At 36.7% G+C, this 22573-nt stretch overlaps 1 protein-coding gene across 1 annotated transcript in view; it reads left to right on the top strand.

Moving 5' to 3' along the window:
* The first annotated feature begins 109 nt into the window (after window positions 1–109).
* LOC121301969 (spindle assembly abnormal protein 6 homolog) overlaps window positions 110–22573 on the top strand; it is a 28294-nt gene continuing 5830 nt past the window's right edge. The window contains exons 1-13 of the mRNA XM_041231720.1: window positions 110–1874; window positions 7152–7212; window positions 7633–7712; window positions 9121–9225; window positions 10133–10304; window positions 11294–11371; window positions 11473–11592; window positions 17083–17274; window positions 17529–17723; window positions 18000–18089; window positions 19879–20058; window positions 20547–20628; window positions 20795–20922. Coding sequence (XP_041087654.1) covers window positions 1810–1874; window positions 7152–7212; window positions 7633–7712; window positions 9121–9225; window positions 10133–10304; window positions 11294–11371; window positions 11473–11592; window positions 17083–17274; window positions 17529–17723; window positions 18000–18089; window positions 19879–20058; window positions 20547–20628; window positions 20795–20922 — 1548 coding nt within the window. The 5' untranslated portion in view covers window positions 110–1809. The remainder of the gene's footprint in view (window positions 1875–7151; window positions 7213–7632; window positions 7713–9120; window positions 9226–10132; window positions 10305–11293; window positions 11372–11472; window positions 11593–17082; window positions 17275–17528; window positions 17724–17999; window positions 18090–19878; window positions 20059–20546; window positions 20629–20794; window positions 20923–22573) is intronic.

The raw sequence follows: 22573 nt of genomic DNA on the forward strand, positions 1-22573 counted from the left end.
ACACAAATCACAACCGGACAAAGACTTTCCAAGATTACATAAGTATAATGCATTGTGTATTTCAATGATTTCAATTCTACAGTTGGTTTCCCAGTCATAATGAAACCACAGGAGATTACCTATGTACAGTTCAAAATAATTTAAAAATGAGCTGCTTTTTAACTGGAACAGTCGAGGTCTTATCTAAGAAATTCATTGTGGGGTTCAGAAAGCTCAAATAACTTAGTTAAACAATGTACTGGTAACTGTAACAGTTGTTAAACAGTTGCTTTGGGAAACAATGTTTCCAGTTATCTACTAGTCAGTGTCATGACCCTGGGAAACACATATATAAATGGTCTGTCAATAACTGTAAATGAGCCTGCAAGTAAATATTTGCATAAAACACACCTTTAGTTCAATTTTGACATCCACTATCTGTTGTCATATGAAACACAGCAATCCTCTCCCATGCTTATACAGGTAACATTATTTGAATGCAAGTTAAAATGAAACATTTTATTGAAACTTTTTATTGCTATTTAAAAATATTACAACAGCAGCCTTTTTTTTTATCACAGTGAGGTACACCCAATATCACATGTGACACAGGTCTCTTTCATTCAAGCTCCTGTATTTCACAAATACAGTACTTGCAAAAAAGAGACCTTGGACCCAACAAACATAGATTTTTTCTTTCGTTAGTGTGTGCAACTGAACAATTCATTCAAATCTATTATGGACACTACTTCAAGGTTCTGTGTTTTCTTAGATTATTACCAACTCTGTATGCATTTTTTCAATTTAATTGCGTCAGGCATTGCCTTCGGCCTCAATATTTCCATTTCAGTTTTTGTTGCATTCTTCATAGTAACAGCTTCAGTTAAAAGAGTATTCTCAAAGAATATTCAATATTAAATGACAGACTTTTATAACGAAATATGGCAGACTTTTATAATGAAACATACTGAACACACATCTGGTAAAAAATAAAAAATTTGCAATACCTGTATCAATAATTTAGATTTGCAGTAGCCCTTGGATTAGTACAATTGGAATTTACCTTACATACTCCTCATATGGGACAATCGAGGTACAGTAGTAAATTCTGATGGGCAACTAATATTTGTTTTCTTCCTAACTGAAATGATTTTACTGCAGTAGACTCCCAGGTACCAGCATATAAAGCTCGCCTTTACTAAGACACTACTATGCACTGTAAACACAACACTTTCACATCACAACCACATGTGGGAAATGATTTCGTAAATTTAAGTTTCAGTTCTGATCTGCAAGCCATCGACGGACATTTCACAGACCTTATTTCTATGACTGCATTAATGGTTAATTATTATATCATTAAAATGTTTGTTTTAGTGGCAGCACATTAACAAAATCTAAACCTACAAATTACACAAACTACCTGTGAAGTATTGCAGGTGCTTGTGCGGGCGGGACTGGGGCGCGAATCCATGGGAACCACTGAAGAGGGATAATTCAGACGGACAGGAAGGAGAAGTTGGAGAACAAAGCTAAACACTCCCTTTGAGAAAAAACGTGGAGTAACATCAATGGAAATGGCATAACAAGGCAAACTTAATAGAAAAAGTACGAATTCATTAAAAAAAGTATAATTTGTACAAGAACGTTTTTTTTTTTTTTTTTCCACACGTATAACAACAGAAAGGAAATACACGCTTACCTGAGAGAACAGGTGCAGCGCGTATGCCTTTCTGAAAATTGCACATTGAAATGGAATGCGAGTCGGAAATAACCCCACATCACCGGGAGTGGGCCTTATGCTGAACATTTTATTAAATTAAAATTGCCATGGCAGATGAGATATTTTGTAAAGTTGTCAACGTAATTTTGAGGTGTAAAGATTGCGAAGACAGGTGAGTAGACCAAATATAATTTTGATTTTAAATTGCATCTGTTGTAATCAACACATCGGTTTATATATATATATATATATATATAAAATTACAGAAGTGTGCGTGTGTTTTAAAATATCTATTTAAGCAAGTGAATTACAGTGTTTCTGAAATTACCCATTTGGTTAGCCTTGGCGCATGTGCTGTATCAGGGTTGTTTCTGTTTTTCATTTCATCTTTATTACGACAGTCACGTTTAATTATATGCAATATTTCTGTACAAGTATGTTGTGTATGAAATATTAAAGAGAAGCAGATTTGTGTAAATTAATTTACATGAATAACTAAAACAAAAACAGTGGGTAGTTAATTTTATTTGTAGACTAAATTAATATTTTTGGCTGTGAATGTCATTTAGAGGTGAGGTGATTCAGTGGTCATGATTTTATAGTTTTGGGAACAGGTGGCCAGTAATGTGAAAATAACTAAAGCCTGAATACTTAACCTCTTTTACAACATGCAAATATGTTCTACAGTATATATAACTCATGGCCCACAAATAAGGAAACTTTGGAAGACGTTATTCACTCATCGATGAAATATAATTTTCTAAATTATTTGCAATACAAAGCATGTTTTCAGTGTAATGTATAACCCATATTCAACACTTTGTCTGTTGAAATGGTTTTTTTTTTTTTTTTTTAATTTGTTTTTAAACAAGCTGTAAAATGATACTAATTGTATTTATTTGAGGTCATTGCAGCTCAAGTGGACCACATTCTGTGGAGGTGTTTCTTGTTTTAACATTCTTTGACCTCACTTGTCTATCTGGGGATGATTTACACCAGAGGTCTCCAATCCTGGTCCTGGAGAGCCCCTATCCTGTAGGTTTTATAGGTGTCTACATCATCAGTGGCTAAAGATCTGGAACACCTGTTAGTCTTGACTAATTAAGCCAATAATTGGTTCAATTGAGTAACAGATTGGCTGAAACGAAAACCAGCAGCCACAGTAGCTCACCAGGACCAGGGTTGGAGACCCCTGACCTAGACAAATAACGTTTTTTGTTGTATCTTTTTTTTAAAGGGATTCTGTACTAAAAATTTACCTCTGCGTCATCCCCACACATGGAGAACAATGTGTACTTTTTTTTTTTTTTTTTTAAACCAACTTTAGACCGGTTCAGGGGTCATAAATTACACTGCTTTTCTATTGCCTGCACACAACCCACGGGCAAATTTAATACCTGGAGTTTATTTTCTCATCTAGTTCCATGTTGTTTCAAATGTGTAGTGTCCTCTTTGTTAAATTCAGCCATTGTAAGTAGAGCTGTATCTTTTTTACTGTAAGAAATGGCTCATTTCATGGTCTAAAAATGTGTATTTCATGATTAAACACTATTTGTTAAAGCAGAACAAATAGCGTTGCCACATTCAAAATTGATAATTCTCTAGAGTTATGATTCAACAAATGTTCCTAAATATTTAAATGCGTACCCGAAAAACAGTAAATGCCAAATTCTAGAATATTTAGTTTATGCCCACCTTTTTAAAGAGTTTCTACCAGTGAATTATCAAACAAATTAAAACATAAGTGGATGAAAGAATAATAAGACACGTGAAATAACCCTGTCTTATACTGGACAGAGCGATCTTTATTAAAAAATATCTCTGATCCCTGATGCAGCCAGTGTCTTTTCGTTGAAGGTGTTTAAGAAATGGTGCAGCCCTATGCAGTGTGTTCAGTCATTTACCAGAAGCAATCTGAACTGGGTGCTAGGTTCCTAAATGCAGTGTAACAGGTAGTGAGCCAATAAGACAAACTTTTGCTGTATTTATTTTAAGTGATACAAAAATAAGTATATTTACACTATTCTTTCAGAAATTGATTTTTCTGCAGGGAACTAAATATTGGCAATAGGTTAATTTCATGGAATTCATGAAATCCTTGATTATCTGTGAAAAGCATTGCAGCCTCAAGGTTAGAAACTAACGATATTGGGCTACTAGTCCAAAGGACTAGTACCTTTTGAAACTTGCTAGTTCTGATTTGAACTTACTAGTCCTTATGTGAAGTGCCTAAGGTGGAATCAACAACAGTTGGGGTCCCTAAAAATAGGCTTAGATTTAAAAATAAACACTGTTATGAATTTAGGTTTGCTTTTTTTTTTTTTTTTTTTTTTTTTTTTTTTTAAAGGTCGCTCAGCATTTGCGAGTCAGATCGATCAATCACCTGTTTACACCTCGTTACTGAGCAACTACTGTACTGTGTGCTGAGAAACTGACACTGACAGCACCAGAGGAAAAAATTCTGTCAGCTGTTACCTTGCCGACCATGAAGCGCCGCCTGAAATTGACACCAATTGTACATTACATGTGTTGGTATTTACAAAAATGCTGGCTGGCTATGAATTACTGTCTACAATAATTAATGTACTCACGTACACATGCGGTCTTCAGTAAAGTCCCAGTTTAAAGACAGTACATTTCACTGTAGCCCTCGGGATGAAATTACTGGCTAGGTGGCTATTTTTTTTTAATTAGCAGTGGGAGAAAACTGCTTCAGCAAGTAGGCCTACAGTAGAATCTGCCAGAAATGATGGACGCTGTATCTACTAGGTTTAGATACTAATGAGAGTATAACATACAAAAGAAAAACGAGGGAATCTGAGATCTTTTCAAGAAAGCTGGGAGACTTTGTATAAATGGGTTTTATATTTTTAAATGCGGCAAAAACAGTTTTGTTTCCACACTATAATTTGACAGAACAGGTGATTTATTGAGAGGGGTATCTCTGCAGTCTGGCTCCTCCAGACGGTTATAATAGATGTCGTTGTTTGTCTGCTAAATGTCTGTAATAATAATGTTTTTAAACAACTATTTAATAATGATGGTTTAATCAAATCAAGGCGTAATAATGTTTTTTTTTTTTTTTCAAATAAATACATTTGAAGATGTGCTCCTAGGGATTTAAATAATACTGAACCAGGTCACATAGAAATGTTCCTCATATGCTTCTTTTTTCAGCTACTGAGATTCATTATTATTGGGGAAATGTCATACAGTGTGATATGGATAACTAATAATGCACACAGTGCTATGCATATTACCATATAATCTGACATTCCCATTGCAATCGTGTACTGCAGTCATCCGTATTTAAATAATAATCTTCATCAACACTGTTTCAAAATGTCCCTTTTTGTCCCTGTATGAACAAAACAGGGTCTTCCCGAATAATGAATAAATCAATGAAAGATTTATGTCAAAGACTGTAAAACAACAGTCTTTGGAAAATAAAGGACATCATTTAAAATGATATTGCTCCGATTTAAACTAAATTGCAACTACATATTTTACAGCCTACAAAGAGTGTGTTGGTATCGAATTAATTTTCACTTTTCTTTGAAGTTTGAATTTATAAAACAAAAATACATACGTTATGTAAAATTGACGTTTTCACTTTGGTACGTTTATTGTTAGTAGCAGTCATTTGATGGGTGTCTTATGAAGTTTCCATCGGCTGTTACGATAAGGTACGATGTGATCATGTGATTGGGGTGTTCAGATGAATTAGCTTGCCTTCGGCAGTATAGTGATGATCTATTAAAACCTGCGCACGCATGACTGCGCGGCTGGAGCTGCACGATGAGAGCTGCATAGCTGGAGGGTGTGGGACCTTATTGGTGCTTGAGCCCCGGAGCGCTCACAGAATCACCGCCTGTGCACGTATTATTAGTGATTAAAGCCTGGTTTTCAGACAAACTGATTATCGCTCACCAGTACTGTACTGGTATAAGAAAAGTGTGTTTTTAAAAAAAGTAATTTCAGCTTCCAATCACTTAAAATATGCTGACGATAATGTAAACAACACCAACCTACAGACGGCAAGTTCCAAGCTTTAAACATGTTACTGTTTATAGCTAAGAACTTAACTTTATTATGAATATAATGTTCATTGTGGTAATTGTTTCTTTAATAGTTTTAAAATGTTTAGTAAAGTGTGACCTATTGTTTGACCTCGTTAGTACCACCAGCCCCCTTTGCTAATGACATCTTCAGTCAGGGTCGTAACCCAGTATAAATCTCCACATTTTTGTAAAATTACTTTACACGTACTTCAAAAGATGCAACGTGTTTCAGCAAATTCAAACGATAAACTTTGCATTCCGCATAGAGGGAGAATACAAATGTAAAACGCCATTAAGTAGGATTGTCATTGCAGGGGAGATGAAGGAGGTTTCAGTTCCGAGTGACTGTTTTCTAAGCATTATATATGAATGCTTATTCACCACTACCTCACCCTATTAGAAAATTGACTTCCCTGCATTTTTTTTTTTTTTTTTTTAACGTAAGACTAAAAGTGAGAGTATATGTGTAGATATACTCGCCCAGAGGACTACTAGACCTCATCAGATTTAATTTGCCGCGGGCGAGTGCAAGTTTCTAACCCTGAGCCTTAATGATTTATAAAGTGAATGTTAGCACTTCAAAGTGCTAACCTTATATAATAAAAAATGTAGGACAGTATCCGTAAAATAAATTAATGTAGCAATTTGCTAGACTACAGCAATTAAACTTGCTTGAGGAAAAGAAGTGTCAAATCTGAATGGTTATGTTAAAACTTGCAGCCCTGTGTGCAACAGGAACAAGGAGTAGGTGACGGATAGAGAGCAAAGCAGGACATTATAGTGGTGTTTATAATGTAGTTGCTGCAGATTCTTTTCAAATCAAGTTGACATGCAAAGGGAGTTCTTTAATTTGACACGATGGCTGTTTTAGCAAGGTGTCTTTTGTGGGATAGTTGAGCAGTAAGGATGTTCAGGATGTTGGATCCAACCTCATAATGTTCAAGTATGTTTCTAGGTAAAACACATGTGCAAAACAGCATCTCTAAAATTGCTGTTCATGTTCACTCTGGCACCCTATCTGAAACTTTGAATTAATGAATGTAACCAAATCTTCTTCTTTGTTTAAAAATAATATTACTCAAAGGGGCCAGCCTGCATGAAGAATAATAATAATAATAAAACAACTTAAATGTATATGTATTTATTTAGAAATACTGAATGTATTTTAAATTCTCATCTGCTGTCATTAAACTCTACAATTCAGCATTCTGTCCACATGCCTTTTGTCACTGTAATTCTGTTTAGACATATATAGTATCTATTTTTCCACAATTGAAATGCACATACTGTACCTAAATCAAAAGAGATTTATATAAATTAGATGCACAGGTGAAGGTGAAAGTATTAAAAAAAAAATGCCCCTCTTAAATACTTTTTTTTTAATTCAGGAGAGCGAGCATTAGATTAACAGTTGAAACTCGGAGTGCATCAAACCCAGTCCACAAAAAGGTACTGCAGATGTTTATTTTTATGTATTTTTTTATTTTTTATTTTTTAAACTCCATGGGTTTAACTATTGAAAGTGTTATTAATGATAATAATTAATTATCTAGTATAGCATAGTAGGGGGAGGAAAGAGGAAAATGTAGTCGAGGGGTTTGAAATATGACTACATCCCCCAGAATACCTTGAGGGTTAATTGGCTATTGAGCCAATAATGAGGCACACATAGGCCTATATATATTTAAAAAATAAATAATTATGCATGGCAAAATTTAATTGTTTTCATATTTTCTACATTAGCAGCTGAATAGTCCATTAGTTCCAGTTCCAGTAGTTCAGGCCAGCAAACACCTTTCCCTTAGATGACATCCTAAGTTATTACTCACCTTAATACCGTTGACTAAAAATCTAATTTTAATTTAACAGGATTTGATCGTCCGTCTAACTGATGACACTGATCCTTTCTTTCTATATAACCTCACGATCAGTGAAGAAGATTTCCAGAGGTATGGTATAGAAATCCCTCCACTAAAACCTTAAACAAAATGAAAAAAAAAAAAAAACTTGTGGTGGTTGTGGAATATGTAAATTGTATTTGAACCCTTTTACATTTTTTTTTGGCATGGAAATACAAAACAAACGATGAAATAAGTTGTTCAAGTTAAATTAGGTTTGTAATACCATTTTACAAAGAAACCCAAATGGTCACGACTTTAAGAACAACTGACATTCGGTTTATTGATTGGAGAAGGATGGTTCATGATGGTTCATGCAAAACTGAAACACTTCTCTATAGTTTGGTTATTCTGGATTGCATACTGATGGCTGGGGAACTTTACACAAGTACTGTATAAATTGTAAATTTGTTTCCCTTTCACTCTCAACATAAGACACTTCAGAATGTCAGATATTATCCAACGATCGCTGACATTTCTCCCAACAATAAGTGAGAAGTTATACTGACTGGGAAAATGTCACATGTCAATCTGCTGTAAATATCAACTGTAAGCTGCTGTCAAATCTTATATAAAGCCCTGTGAGACAAATCAGTATATTTGTATCTTCATGTACTGAGTGAGAAGGAAAACATTGTATGCAGTATGACTGTACAGTATGTGTCTAAACCTATATCCATATCTGCATTTTCTCCAGGAATGTATGAGTGGTCCTTAGCTGTGATAAATGTCATTCAGCAGTTTTAAGAGAGGCAGCATGAGGTTGTTTGACTAATGCTTTGGGAGAAAATATTTAATTGTTTTGTGTTGTGTCAGATTCTTGAAGGGAATACCATTTATATGATGCTGTTATTGCAGAGGAGGAAAGTTCAGTCCTCCATGTGAGTTTCTAAAATGGGATCCATCACTCTCTGCCATTAAAGCTGTGCCACACCTGAGTTAGGTTGTACAGTTTTCCTCCAGTCTTTAACTCCTGCTTGTTTGCTTAGAGAGCTCAGATTATATTACTTAGTTGTTTGGTTCTAGGAGTTAATTAAAGCCTGGACAAAACACTTTGAAAATATGGCACATTGTGCCTTTGTTATTTTATGATAGTCATTTTGTTAGAAGTTGGATTGTTCTACATTTATATAGTAATAATAATTTTTTATATAGCATCTTTCATAGTGGACCACTATCACAAAGTGCTTTACAAGATACAAGACTAGGGTATGTGAACTATGCATCAGCTGCAGAGTTACTTACAACAATGTCTCACCTGAAAGACAGAGCACAAGGAGGTTAAGTGACTTGCTCAGGGTCACACAGTGAGTCACTGGCTGAGCTGGGATTTGAACCTGGGTCCTCATTATAAGCCTGTTTCTTTAACCACTGGACCACACAGCCAGTATGCATACCTATATTTTCTCTGTAGCTGTGCACATGTGTTTAGATAATCATGAAATCTTTTATTTTCTAGCCTAAAATGCCAGCAAGGATTGTTAGTAGAATTTTCATCATTCGCTCAACGATTTATAGACCTTTTAGAACAGTGCATCTTGGAGCAAACAAAAGAAGTGCCAAGGTAGGTAACGAATGTAAAGTTGTGTGTATAAAACTAAATATCTGATCAGATTTTTTTTAAATATAAAAGATGTAGACTTTCTCAAGCACTAAGAAATATGGCAATTTGTTTAAAGACTAATGTGGATACTTGTTGCTTTAACATGATTAAGTCCAAAGTGTCATGCGCATGGGGATAATGGCATACTTTGGAAAGCAGTCTTGACTACACCGTGTAACAATTTTTTTTTTTTTTTTTTTGTTCCTGGGTAGTAAGTGTTATTTCCTAATTGCTTATGCCTCAAAAGTATAGAAAATGGCTATTATTCCCCACAAACTTTGCTTTTGTGACCAGGACAGTGATATTTTGAAATATCAGTATTTCCAATGAGAAAACGGGAGCTTTTGTATCTTTTCGTTCACATAAAGTCAGAAAAAAACAACATATGAATCCAAATTAACATGTATTTATACTAATGACTACAAAAGATTTAGAAGCGAGTAGTTTTTCCTTAATTTACAGTATAATCGTAAATCTCGAAAAACTACTCACTTTAAATCTTTTGTAGTCATTTTTGTATTACTTTAGTATAAATACATGTTAATTTGGATTCATATGTTGTTTTTTTCTAACTTTATGTGAACGAAAAGACACAAAAACTCCCGTTTTCTCATTGGAAATACTGATATTTCAAAATATCACTGTCATGGTCACAAAAACAAAGTTTGTGGGGAAAAATAGCCATTTTCTATACTTTTGAGGTAATTAGGAAATAACACTTACTACCCAGGAACAAAAATTGTATTACATAGTGCTATTTACCCATCTGTGAATGTACTATGGTGGTCACAACATGATTTAGATCAACTTTTAATCTGCTCAATAAAATATGCTTAGCATTTCATATATGATTTAATTTTTTATAAAGGTTTTTACTGCAATTGGAAGCATCATCTTCAGTTCTAGACAGATTGCCGGCTGGTTTGAATGTAATAGAAACAAACCCATTCAAACACCTTACTCACCTTTCGCTGAAGCTGCTCCCAGGAAACGACAGTGATGTGAAGAAGTATTTAGCAATCTGTCTCAAAAGCTTAAAGGTCCAGTATATATTTCAATATGTTAATTTTTTATGTTTATACATTGTCTCTATCGGTATATCTGTCCTTCTTAGTTTAAGTACCAAATAACATATAAATGTTAAGTGAGCCTATTTCTGTTCTATTTGTCTGTATATTAAATCCTGTATACTACAATGTGTGTGAAGTACTTTGGGGTCTATTTTAATTATCTAAATTGTCGCAGATTTAAAATACTGCCACTGTTTAACTTCATTGTAATACTCCTCCTATTGTATAAAACAGAAGATCAGATTTATTAGGAGAAGCTGACCGAAGCTTATTACACATAATTGTTTTTTTCTGAAACTACTGATTTCCAGTGATAAGTACAAAATTACATATTAATCAGTCGCAAATAATGTTCTTCTATCACTGTTCAGTTTCTGATTGCCAGACGTGCAGTACTGAGGCACTTCCAGTTCTAGCACTGCACACTTACACTGTTTAGTAAATTTCTGAGATCCAGAAAGGCATTTACTACCCACTTTCAAGTATGAGTCACTGTGGCAGGGATGGGGTTTATTTCAGCCCTGATGAATCCTTGTGCAGAAGGTGGCTGGAGCTTTACTTGATTAATTAAAAATCAATTAAGCCCAGCCACATGTTTGAGAGAGTTAGTTGGGGGAGAGGCTGAGTGCAGCAGGATATGCTCTCAGTGCAAGCACTGTGATAGCTCAGCTTGGGTGCTGTTTTTGCTGTTCTGTTTTTGAAGCAAATCTGACAGAAAGATTACCTCAAATTAAGACAATTTAATGATGGCCGCAAACTAAGAGAAATGCATTCTATAGAGTAATAAGATCTCAAAATAAAAATATCCCCACATCCATTTTGTTAATTTAAGTGAATTTATATTTTCCAAAATTGCCTTTTTCCCAGCTAAAGGTTAATCTGAGTGAACCAACAGTGAAATTTGAAAACAAACCAGAAATAAACAGCCAATTTAACTTTCTCAATCATCTTGCTTTTAGACAGAAAAAAATATGCTGGAGGAAAAGCTTCACAGAACTGAAGATGACCTATCTAAACGATTAAGTATAACGCAGCAGGTATTATTATTATTTGCCCATAGATTTTTTAAAAATATATTTATTTTTTGTATATGTTTTTCAGCTTACAACTGAAATCGCTGTTTTGTTCTTTTGTGTAGACTTTGGCTGAGAAAACTAAAGAATTAGACAGGTTGCGGAATGAATGGTCATCTCGCACCTCCTTGCTGACAAACCGGCACACTCAGGATGTTACAGCTGAGAGAGAGAAATCTCTGCAGGTCAGTTGTGTGTTCCTTTTTCAATCATTGCATTAACCTTATGCATGCTGCCTATGTTCGTTGAAGTTTACAAATTCATTGAGAACACATTTAAGGCTTGTGCAGAGTTTGCCGTACTTCTGCTGTGGTACAGTTTTCATTTCTATTTGTTTGTTCACAGTTTGCTTTATGACTGTGATCTACCGATATGTTGAACAAAACAGTAAAACCCTGCTTTCATGAAATACATTTTTGGGGTATTGTCCAGATCATGCTTTCACACTTATTTTTGCTGTCTTGCTTGCAATGTAGAGGGTATCAGTAGCTACTCTGGGCAACCATGCTAGTTCAACATCATTCGCGTTACTGTGAAAAAAGTACTGTGAAAGTATCAAGTATGTACGTAATATCTATGCAGTTCGTATGCATTTCAAATGCATCAACCGATATTCAAGGTGTTGTCCCGATTTCTGGGTTTCTTCCACTACTATGTAAATTGCAGCATCGACTACGTCAGAGTAATGTTTTCGGCGATCCAGCGTCCAATGGAAAGAAGTTCTAAAATGTATCATCTTCACCAGTCTGTTTAGGCTGCACTTGTAGACTCCACCGATCTACCTCTGATCTCACTCTACTCACTGATTTACAGCACCCTGGGTCCCAGCACTGCATCACCAGCTATGTCATGCCGCCACACTGGTCCGATGTATTCTTTGTTTTATTTATTGTATTTGCCACTTGCTGCAAAGTAAAACTGTAAGTCACCTTGGATAAAGGCATCATTCTTTATGAATAAATATTAATAATAATAATAACAATAATATTGAAATCCATCAAGATTTTTCCATAGATATCACTTATGTATGTGAAACTACTTTTTTTTTTCCCCATCTGCAGTTCAGGTCTTTCGTAGAGTTGATAAAGTTCAATGCTGTCTGTTAAAATTGCAGACACCAACAAAAATAACGAAAACCAGCAAAAATGACAGAATCCTACACCTGTAACTTAATCCCAGCGTTGATTTCCATTACATGAGAGTAGATGTTGAACTTCAGGTTGATTTGAACTCGGCTCTCGTCAAGATAAGCACCAACTAAGACATAGCTTTGCAGTAAACTAGTGTGATCCATCTGTATCTCCATCCATTTGCGGCGTTTTCCATCTGATGATGTAGATATCCTTATGTCTGGTGTTGATTGCTGAAGTGTAATGCTGGCTCCAGGGATCAGCTCATTTTGCCTCCCCAGTGCATCAGCACACACAACGGCTACGATGCTGACTCCAGGGATAAACCCAGTGGGGTCTCCCCAGCGCATCAGTCTGACAACCGTCTGGATTGAGCTAAGTAGGGTACATCTCTGTGGTCTTCAAGTGGGCACCTTCCATCCAGACCACAAGACAATGTCTGGTCGAAGGTTAATGGTGGCAATCTCAGGTGGAAAAATAAACCATTGACCAACATCTTCCAGTCTCTAGCAGCTTCCAGTTCTCCTGAGCAAGGTTTGATTTTAACACCGTTTCTTGGTGGTTGCTCTCCTGGCCGGAAGAATATGGTCTTTTGTGTGTAATGCTTTGATGGAACTAGTGGCAACTTATTGGTCAGGTTACGCATGTCTTCCAATGCTAAGGTCAAACATCGCAGCACCTGGTCATGGCGCCAAGTAAACCGTCCTTGGCTAAGACCCACCTTACATCCTGTCAAAATGTGCCTTAATGTTGCAGGTGATGAACACAAAAGACATGAGGGGTCGTCACCCACCCAGAGGTTTAGTTTCTGTGGTGATGGGAGAAAATCATATGCTGATCTGATGAGGAAACTGATCCTGCTCTGTTCCATTGTCCACAGGTCTTGCCAGCCGATCTTGCATTGTTCCACACTCTCCCATCTCATCCATTCTCCCTGCTTGGCCTGGGAAACGGCTTTTACAGACCTGATCCTCTCCTCCTGCTTTTGCACCTCGTTGACTACCAGCTTCCTCCGTTGAGCCGGGGTTACCTTGTGCCATGTAGGAGCTGAACTGAGACCAAAACCTCCTTTTCCATGCTGAACTTGCCCCAGAGTATCTCCGATTCGAAGGGCAGCCTTAGCATCTTCCACATCTTTCTTTGCCGTCCATTTTCTTCCAGTTTTCAACACAGGTGCTGCCTCCCTTACGCATTTGTCACGTGAATCTACTAATGTCATTTCCAGTTGGACTTTGGAGCACTTAAACTCCTCAGTTAGAGCAGAGCTTGGTAGCTGCAGTATTCCTTTACCATAAAGTCCCACTCTGTTGAGGCAGCATGGAACTCCCAACCATTTCCTGACTTATGAACTGATTAAAGCTTTCAGCTTCTCAACTGTTGTCAAGGAAACCTTGTACACAGTCAGTGGCCACAGCAGACTTGGCAGTAGACCAAACTGAAAGCGCCAGAGTTTGTTTGCCTGGTAAAGCGCTGCTGTCTATGCTCTTCAACCCTTCCACGAACTGTGTTCTTTAGATCCCCATCGTACCATCTCCCTAGACTTTTCACTGGCTTCTCGGACGCTGTTGGTATTGCCTCACCATTAATGTAGAACCTTTTATCTACTATTTTACCTTTAATTATAGAGATGCTCCTTGATTTAGTGGGCTTGAATTTCATTCGTGCCCATTCAATGTTATTGGTAAATGTGCCTAATTCCGATTAGTGCAGGCTACTGTTGTAGTCATTGTTGTGATGTCATCCATGTATACCCGAATTGGTGGTAGTCGCATTCCAGAAGCCAAGCGCTCTCCTCCCACTACCCATTTTGATGCCCTTATAATTACTTCCATTGCCATGGTAAAAGCCAGTGGAGAAATGGTACATCCTGCTATTATTCCAACTTCTAGGCATTGCCATGTAGTGCTGAATTCTGCAGTTGAAAACCTAAATTGCAAATCTCCAAAGTAGGCTTTCACTAAATTTGTTATTGTCATCGGTACGCTGAAAAAATCAAATGCTGCCCAAAGATGTTCATGTGGCACTGAACCATATGCCAAATCCAGGAATGTCACATGGAGCTCCTTCCTCTCCTTTTTTGCTGATTGAATTTGCTGCCAGATTACACTGATGTGCTCTTTGCATCCTGGGAAACCTGGAATGGCTGCTTTTTGTACTGAAGTGTCAATGAAGCAGTTATTTTAATAGGTAGGTTGACAATCTCTGAGCAATAATGCTGAAGAAAATCTTGCCTTCTACGTTTAGTAAGAAAATAGGACGAAACTGACCGATGCTTGTAGAATCCTTTTCTTTTGGTATAAAGACTCCACCTGCTCGGCGCCATGCTCTTAGTGCAACCTGTTTTTCCCATGCCACTTTCATCAATTTCCACAGGATTTGAAGAACTCCAGAAGCACTCTTGTACACGCTGTATGGAACTCCATTAGGCCCTGGAGATGATGATGCCCTTGCTTTTTTCACAGCTTGCTCTACTTCTTTCCACTTAGGTGCACAGTCCTCCATTTGGTATTCGGGTGGATTGACATGTGGGATATTTGAAGGAATTGACAAAGGCTCCTTCTTTTTTGAATCTGTATGTGTTTCCTCCAAATATCTCTCCAGCTCAAACTTAGATGATTTTAGTGTTCCATTTTTCTCGCTGGTGAATATCTTCTTTACAAATTTGAATTGATCTTTATAAAAGTTAGTTCTCGTCTTTTTGTAGCGTTTCTTTAGGTGCTCGGCTCTGTGCAATTTTGCAAGCTTATCGTTTATGACCCTTTGTAACAGATTGAGTCCCTCCTTCTGACTTTGTTCTGCTTTTTTCCATTGCTTCCTCAACTGCCTCCTTTCTCTAAGTGTTCAATCTGCTTCTGCCGTCTAGACTTTCCAGGAATAGTTTGTACTTTTTCCTTTCTTTTTTCAATTATTAGCAATGATATCGGAAGTTGGTTATATATGATAATTTGAACTCTTAATTTAACTTCACCTAAATTATCAATAGAAGTTAAATGAACTATAAAATATTTCAACATATTTCCTCTGAATGTTCTTTGGTGTTTTAAATCAGAGGTTTTACTTTTGAGAATTGTAAAAACCAGAGACATTCCTTTAAAAAAACAAGCTGACTGGCAACTGAATCTTGGCAGGAAGGATCCAATGTGTTAATTATGTTATTACAATAGTGTGCTTCATTTGAATGAGTTTTTTTTATTTTTTTTTATACAATCTATTAAATTTAGGGCCACCAGAGCTGTCACTTTTGTCAATGTTTATGGTATCATATATACCATACACTTGGTTTCATGATACAGAAGGATCCTTTTTTCTCATATTTCCTTTACACAGTGCATAGTAATGTAGAGAAAGACAATGTACTGTCAACAAGTCACAGGTATTTTTCTCAATATGTAAAACTTTTTATAGAAACATCTGCTTTCTGAAATATGTTTATTAATACTGTGTCGTGGGTGATATATAAGCTGTTCATTAAAAAAGCTGTGACTCATCATTCATAGTATAATTGTATGGGCTGAGGCTGGCAACAAACAGCCAACCATACATGCATGCAGTTTTTGCACCACATGGGCCAAGGTCAGAATTTGAACAGCCATGCATCACACAGCACCAACCCCCTTTATCTTGGCAATCGATCCCAGCTATCTACAGCCCCTTTCACACTGGTGCTCCTACCTGGATTGATGCTTTGACCCGGGTCGAGCGACATAAAATAACATGATCGGCATTTGGAAGCGGATAAAGTAACATACAGCCACGCCTGCAAGGAACCTTTCTTTTTATTCTGTTCAAGCCATATTTCTGTTGATATGAGATGCACCATAAGCCAGATCGCAACAGGGATGAAGAAATCTTTTTGCTCTAATCAAAATTTGGGCCGACGATTCAATCCAGAGAAGCTTGCATGGAAGAGTCCGTAACAAGCACGTCTTCCAAACAATTTGCAAAAGGTTAGCTGAGGAATTCACAGGACATCAGTCCAGTGCAGAGACAGATTAAAAACAGATGAAAGCGTGGTCATGTGAATGTTGCTGCTTCTGTGGCATTGCATACTTCCTTCTGTCACCCAGGTCAACCCTGCTTCTTCAAAAATCAATGTGAAATTATGTAGCTGACCCACATGACACCGTGTCGGGATCCGGGTATGGTCCAACCTGGATAGAGTATGCTAGCGTGAAAGGGGCTTATGAGAATTTGACTCGCAGAACCAAAGTAACTGAGTGGAGGCATGTCACCTTATCTTACTGTCACAGGTCAGAATTCGAATGGCAGTGCAACTTGCAACACTACCTGCTATACTTGCAGCAGTCCATAGAGTTATATACTATGAAGAAAACCCTGTATAAGTTTTCACTTTATTTTGAACTCCAATTGTGATTCTCTACTTCTTTTATTTAAAATGTCCTCTACTTATTGGATATCTGGACATACTCAAGTGGGATATTTTTGTTCATTTATTAATTATGTTGCTTCAAAAAGTTAATGTTTTAGGAGACACTCCAATGCTGTATGTTGTAGCAGTTTTGTCTCTTAAATTGCTTTTCACAGATTCAGTCCCAGTGCCAGATAAAGTATGAACAACAACAAAGGGAGATGGAGGTGACACACAGCAGAGCAGTGCAGCACTTAGAAAGCAGAGTAGTAGAACTGGAATCCACCAACAAAGAGCTCACAGAGAGAAAGTACAAATCAGACTCTGCAATTCGAGAGCTGAAGGCTAAGCTGACAGGCCTGGAAGAGGTAAACAAGGTTGTTTTTTTTTTTTTTTTAAAGTGCCTCCAAGCACAAATACTGTATAATTTAAAAAAAAAAGGAAAAGTTTAGAGATTTTGTGGCAGGACATAGGCTAATGCTGAAATGAGTGTTGTGGATTTGCAAATGAATATTTTACCACACGATTGTGCTGCACAACAACTTAACCTATTGCATGTTCAATTTTTTTTTTTTATTTTGTCCAAGGTAATAAGTTTGGTTATACTGTGCTGTTTTGACAGGACTATCATCGATATAAACAAGAAGTAATTTCCTTGGGAAGAGAGAATTCTACCCTAGATTCAGAGTGTCATGAAAAAGAGAAGCTACTGAGTCAGCTAAGGACAAGGACAGCTGTCTTGGAGCAGGAAGTAAAAGATAAGGAGCAAGTTGTCACAAGGACAACAGTTACATTTGAAACTGCAAAGGAGCATAAGGTATTTCTACACTCCACCTTAAACTTTCTGTATGTATAAAGAAATGTTTGTTGAACCAAAGTATCCAGCAAACCAATGAAAGACTAAATTCAAAACCAGTGGTTCAAAAACCAAGTACAATTTGTGAAATCTACAGTCGATGCGACTTGAGAAACTTAGACTTTAGTACAGCTTGTGGCACGTTTGCTCTTTCTTTGTCAGTCCCTGTTTTCACAATTTATTGCATTAGTTACATGGGAAGTAAAGAAGAAAAAATATGCTTGTGTGTATTTTCAGAAAAAGTTGGAAGAAAGTGTGGAACACAAACAGTTACTAATTGGAAAATTTGAAGCCACTGTGAAATCTCTGTCAGAGGAGCTTTTAAAGGTAATGCACAGAAAGATGTACAGTGCCTATAGAAAGTCTATATCCCCTTGAACTTTTTTTTCATATTTTGTTGTGCCAGTGCCTCAGAGTTTCATTAATTTAAATTAGATTTTTTTTTCCCACTTATCTACACACCATACTCCACACTGTTTAGGGGGAAAAAAAAATATATTAAATACAAAACTGAAAGATCATAATTGGATAAGTCTCCACCCCCCTGAGTTAATACTTGGTGGAAGCACCTTTGGCAGCAATTACAGCTGTGAGTCTGTTGGGATAGGTCTCTACCAACTTTGCACACCTAGATTTGGCAATATTTGATCATTCTTCTTTACAAAACTGTTCAAGCACTGTCACGTTCCTTTGGGAGCGTTGATGGACAGCAATCTTCGTCATGCCAGAAATTTTCGATTGGATTTAGGACGGGCCTCTGACGGCCACTCAAGGACATTTACCTTGTTGTTCCTTAGCCGCTCCAGTGTAGCTTTGGGTGTGTGCTTTGGGTCATTGTCATGCTGAAAGGTGAACTTCCGTCCCAGTTTCAGCTTTCTTACAGAGGGCAGCAGGTTTTCCTCAAGGACTTCTCTGTACTTTGCTCCATTCATTTTCCCTTCTATCCTGACAAGTGCCCCAGTCCCTACCGATGAGAAACATCCCCATAACATGCTGCTGCCACCACCGTGCTTCACAGTAGAGATGGTGTTCTTTGGGTGATGTGCTGTGTTGGGTTTGCGCCAAACATAACGCTTTGCATTTAGGCCAAAAAGTTCCATTTTAGTTTCGTCAGACCACAAAACTTTTTGCCTCATGGCTACAAAATCTTTTAACAGAATACAGAATGTTTTTACAGAATGTTTTTTTTTTTTTTTTTTTGCATAATTCAAACAGGATTCAAGGTGGGCTTTCTTGAATAATGGCTTTCTTCTTGCCACCCTACCATACAGGCCAGATTTGTGGAGTGCTTGGGATATTATTTTCACATGCACACTTTGACCAGTTTTGGCCATAAAAGCCTGTAGCTCTTGCAAAGTTGCTATTGGCCTCTTGGTAGCCTCTCTGATCAATCTCTTTGCTCGGCCATCCACTTTGGAGAGACAGCCTGATCTAGGCAGGGTCTTGGTAGTGCCATACACCTTCCACTTCTTAATAATCGTCTTGACCGTGTTCAAAGGATATTCAAGACCTTTGATATTTTTTTATACACATCCACTGATCTGTGCCTTTCAACAACTTTGTCCTGGAGTTCTTTTGAAAGCGCCTTAGTGCTCATGGTTGAGTCTTTCTTTTGAAATGCACTACCCAGCAGAGGGAACCTACAGGAACTGCTGAATTTATCCTGAAATCATGTGAATCACAACAATTTAACAAAGGTGGAGGCCACTTAACTTGGTGTGTGATTTTGAAGGCCATTGGTTACACCTGAGTTAATTTAGGATTGCTGTTACAAGGGGGGTAGAAACTTATCCAACCAAGCTATTTCAGTTTTTATTTTTAATTTGTTTTCTACAAATTTCTAAAAAATTTTTCCACTTGGAAGTTGTGGGATAGGATGTGTAGATAAATAAAAAAAAACTATTTTAATGCATTTTAATTCCAGGCTTCAAGGCAACAAAAGGTGACAAATTTTAAAGGGGATGTAGACTTTCTGTAGGCACTGTATATGGTAAAAAAAAAAAAAAAAAAAAAAATAAAAAAATTATATATATATATATATATATATATATATATATATATATATATACTTCTCTGTGTGTTATTAGATTACATTTATGAAATGTTATCTTTACAGGCCAATGAAATTATAAAAAAGTTGCAGGGGGATATGAAGAAACTAATGGAAAAAATGAAACTAAAAAATGCTGTTACTATGCAACAAGAGAAACTTCTTACTGAAAAGGAGCAAGTGCTTCAAAAAGAAACATTGGAGCTGGACAACTTGAAACATGCATTAAAACAAAAGGAAGATGAGGTAAACGCAAGTATATCGGTAACATATCCCTCGCAATGGCTGTAAATTCAAAATTAGAGATATCAGTATAATGAAATGTTGATGACCATATAACCACGGCGTAGCTTAGAAAACAATATAGCAATTAATAATTGGACAAGTGGTATTTAAGAACTAGATGTCATTAGGTAAACAAATGATGTGTTAGTATCATGGATTAAAATGACATAATAAACATATGTGTTGTAACTTCTTGTGTTCTCAAGACGGGTGTAAATATGTAAGAGCAACATGCAGACGGACGAAGAGGTGTGTAAATGTGCAGAACCTTCTCCATACGACGCCACCTCCCTTTTGCTGGGAATTGCATCCCCTGCATGGGGATGCAATGGTGTAAAATGGTTGTAAAAATTATTGTTTTATCCATGTACGCCAGTGTCTCTGTACATGCTTAATTATAATAACTTGGTCAAGTATGACATTAGAAAGCATTATTTTCTCCCTTTTAGGCCTCAAAGCTGCAAGAACAACTTGATAGCACAGCAGAAAAATTGGATGAAAGTAAACAGTTGCTTAAGACAAATGAAAATGGTGAGTAAATGTATGTATTGACAAATATTTATTTGTTTTGCACTATTGTACTGGTACAGTACTCTGTATTTAAAAATGCTGAGATACTTGTATTAAAAAACAAGCTTTGGTAAAAATCATAAAGTATGGCATTAAATACAATTAAGTGTGTCAATCTCTATTCCAGTGATATCTTGGTTGAATAAACAACTAAATGAAAATAAGATAGCTTCAGTGCAAGAAACAGCTGGGTTCTGTGATTCTGCCATGCCTGGTAGCACCTCATCAAAGCCTTCGGTGATGCAGAACAGTCTGGTAAGCTGACAAACTGGAACATTATCTTATTAAATACTGTGAACGTAATACTTTTGCTGAACAATTAAAGGGGTCGGCTATAGTTTTCTTAAGGGATAAACAACGATAAGTGTTGAATCGGTAAAAAATAATTAATTACGGATTCTTTTCTTACTGATTTTCAACACTTTGAGTTGTTTATGGCACTTAAAACATTTCCTCCTAATTTGATACTTGATTGATAATTTGGTCATTGGAATTGGATTTGGTTTTGGCTCTTGTTAGACTTCAGTTAAACAGTTAAAATGTTAGTCTCATATTGTGGTCATGAGTTCCTTGGAGTTTGAAATCCCTCTTACACAGACAAAAGTGTCTCTTGTAAATGAATATAGTAGCGAGGACTGTTTTTTAGATGTAGAACATGAAAGTGGAATTTAAAAAAATGAAAATGCCAAAAAAAAAAAACCAAAGGAATGTGAACCGAGAGTAAAGTTACTGATCATTTTGGCAAACTTAAAACAGATCAAGACCTAAATATTATTGCCAGACATCTGTTTGAGAAGTAGGCTGTAAGCTTGTTTAAACAATGGTTAAATGGAAGATATCAAAAGCTATATGAAATGTGAAATGCTAAAACAAGTTCTTTTCTAGGTGTTACGTTTGAAATGTGTAATACAATAATTAACTAATTGTTAAAATGATTGTTGCGTAATAAAATGGCATTCACTTTTCTGTTATTCTGACTGCTTTTGTTGATGAATCAACCATTTTCTGTGGATTCGTAGCACAATCTGTGGATTTGCTAATCAACACAATATCTGTCCCACACCCTCTTCTCTTCAAAGCCACACAGCCACTTTTTAGAAGATTCGTAATATCAGTCAAAAGATTTTGTGAGTAAGTTCCATTATGTGGTGTGGCTATCCCATTCTGATAAATGTGCAAGGTGTAGGCATGGATAAGGACATTTTTAGACTCTTGGGCATCACTCTTCCTTAACCCTTCTTCAGCAGCAGTAAAAGGACTCGCAAGGACGGCGGAAAGGGGTTCAAATACACACCACATACCTAAATGCGGTTAACTTATAATTTAAAGCAAACTGGTTTATATTATTTAAGCAGTGTTTTATTAAATAAAGGTTGTTTTGAAGTGCAAATCATTTAATATTTTGCTATCAACAGTAAATGCCTTTACAATGCCACAGACAAAGGGGGGAGGGGAGGAGCAGAGAGGAAAGGGGCTCGCACCCCTTGCTGCTGATGGAGGGTTAATGCAAAGACTGGGAAGAATACGCTTCTTGCAGTGTTTCTCAAACATGGATGTATTGCGGCCATTGAGACTGATGAGGATTTGAACTCTGGATTTGCTAAATGACCTATCCCATGGCCCACTGTAGCCAGTACTGTAATTGTAGGATGTATGACTGTTAATCCATCCTAATTTTGCTATCTGCAGATTAACTGTGTGGTTGCACATGTAGATAACATCTAATTGGGTTGTTTTAGCTTACAGTGGATTCCCTGGCAGTTGTTTTGGTCATGTCAATAAATTCTCAGATCAATCTGTTACATATAATGTGGCAGTCACCTGCAGCTGTGCCAGATGGTATGGGGTTACTTTGGTTGAGACTAGGCTTACATAGTAAGAACATAAGAACATAAGAAAGTTTACA

Source organism: Polyodon spathula, chromosome 2 (assembly GCF_017654505.1).
Source record: "Polyodon spathula isolate WHYD16114869_AA chromosome 2, ASM1765450v1, whole genome shotgun sequence".
NCBI lineage: Eukaryota > Metazoa > Chordata > Actinopteri > Acipenseriformes > Polyodontidae > Polyodon > Polyodon spathula.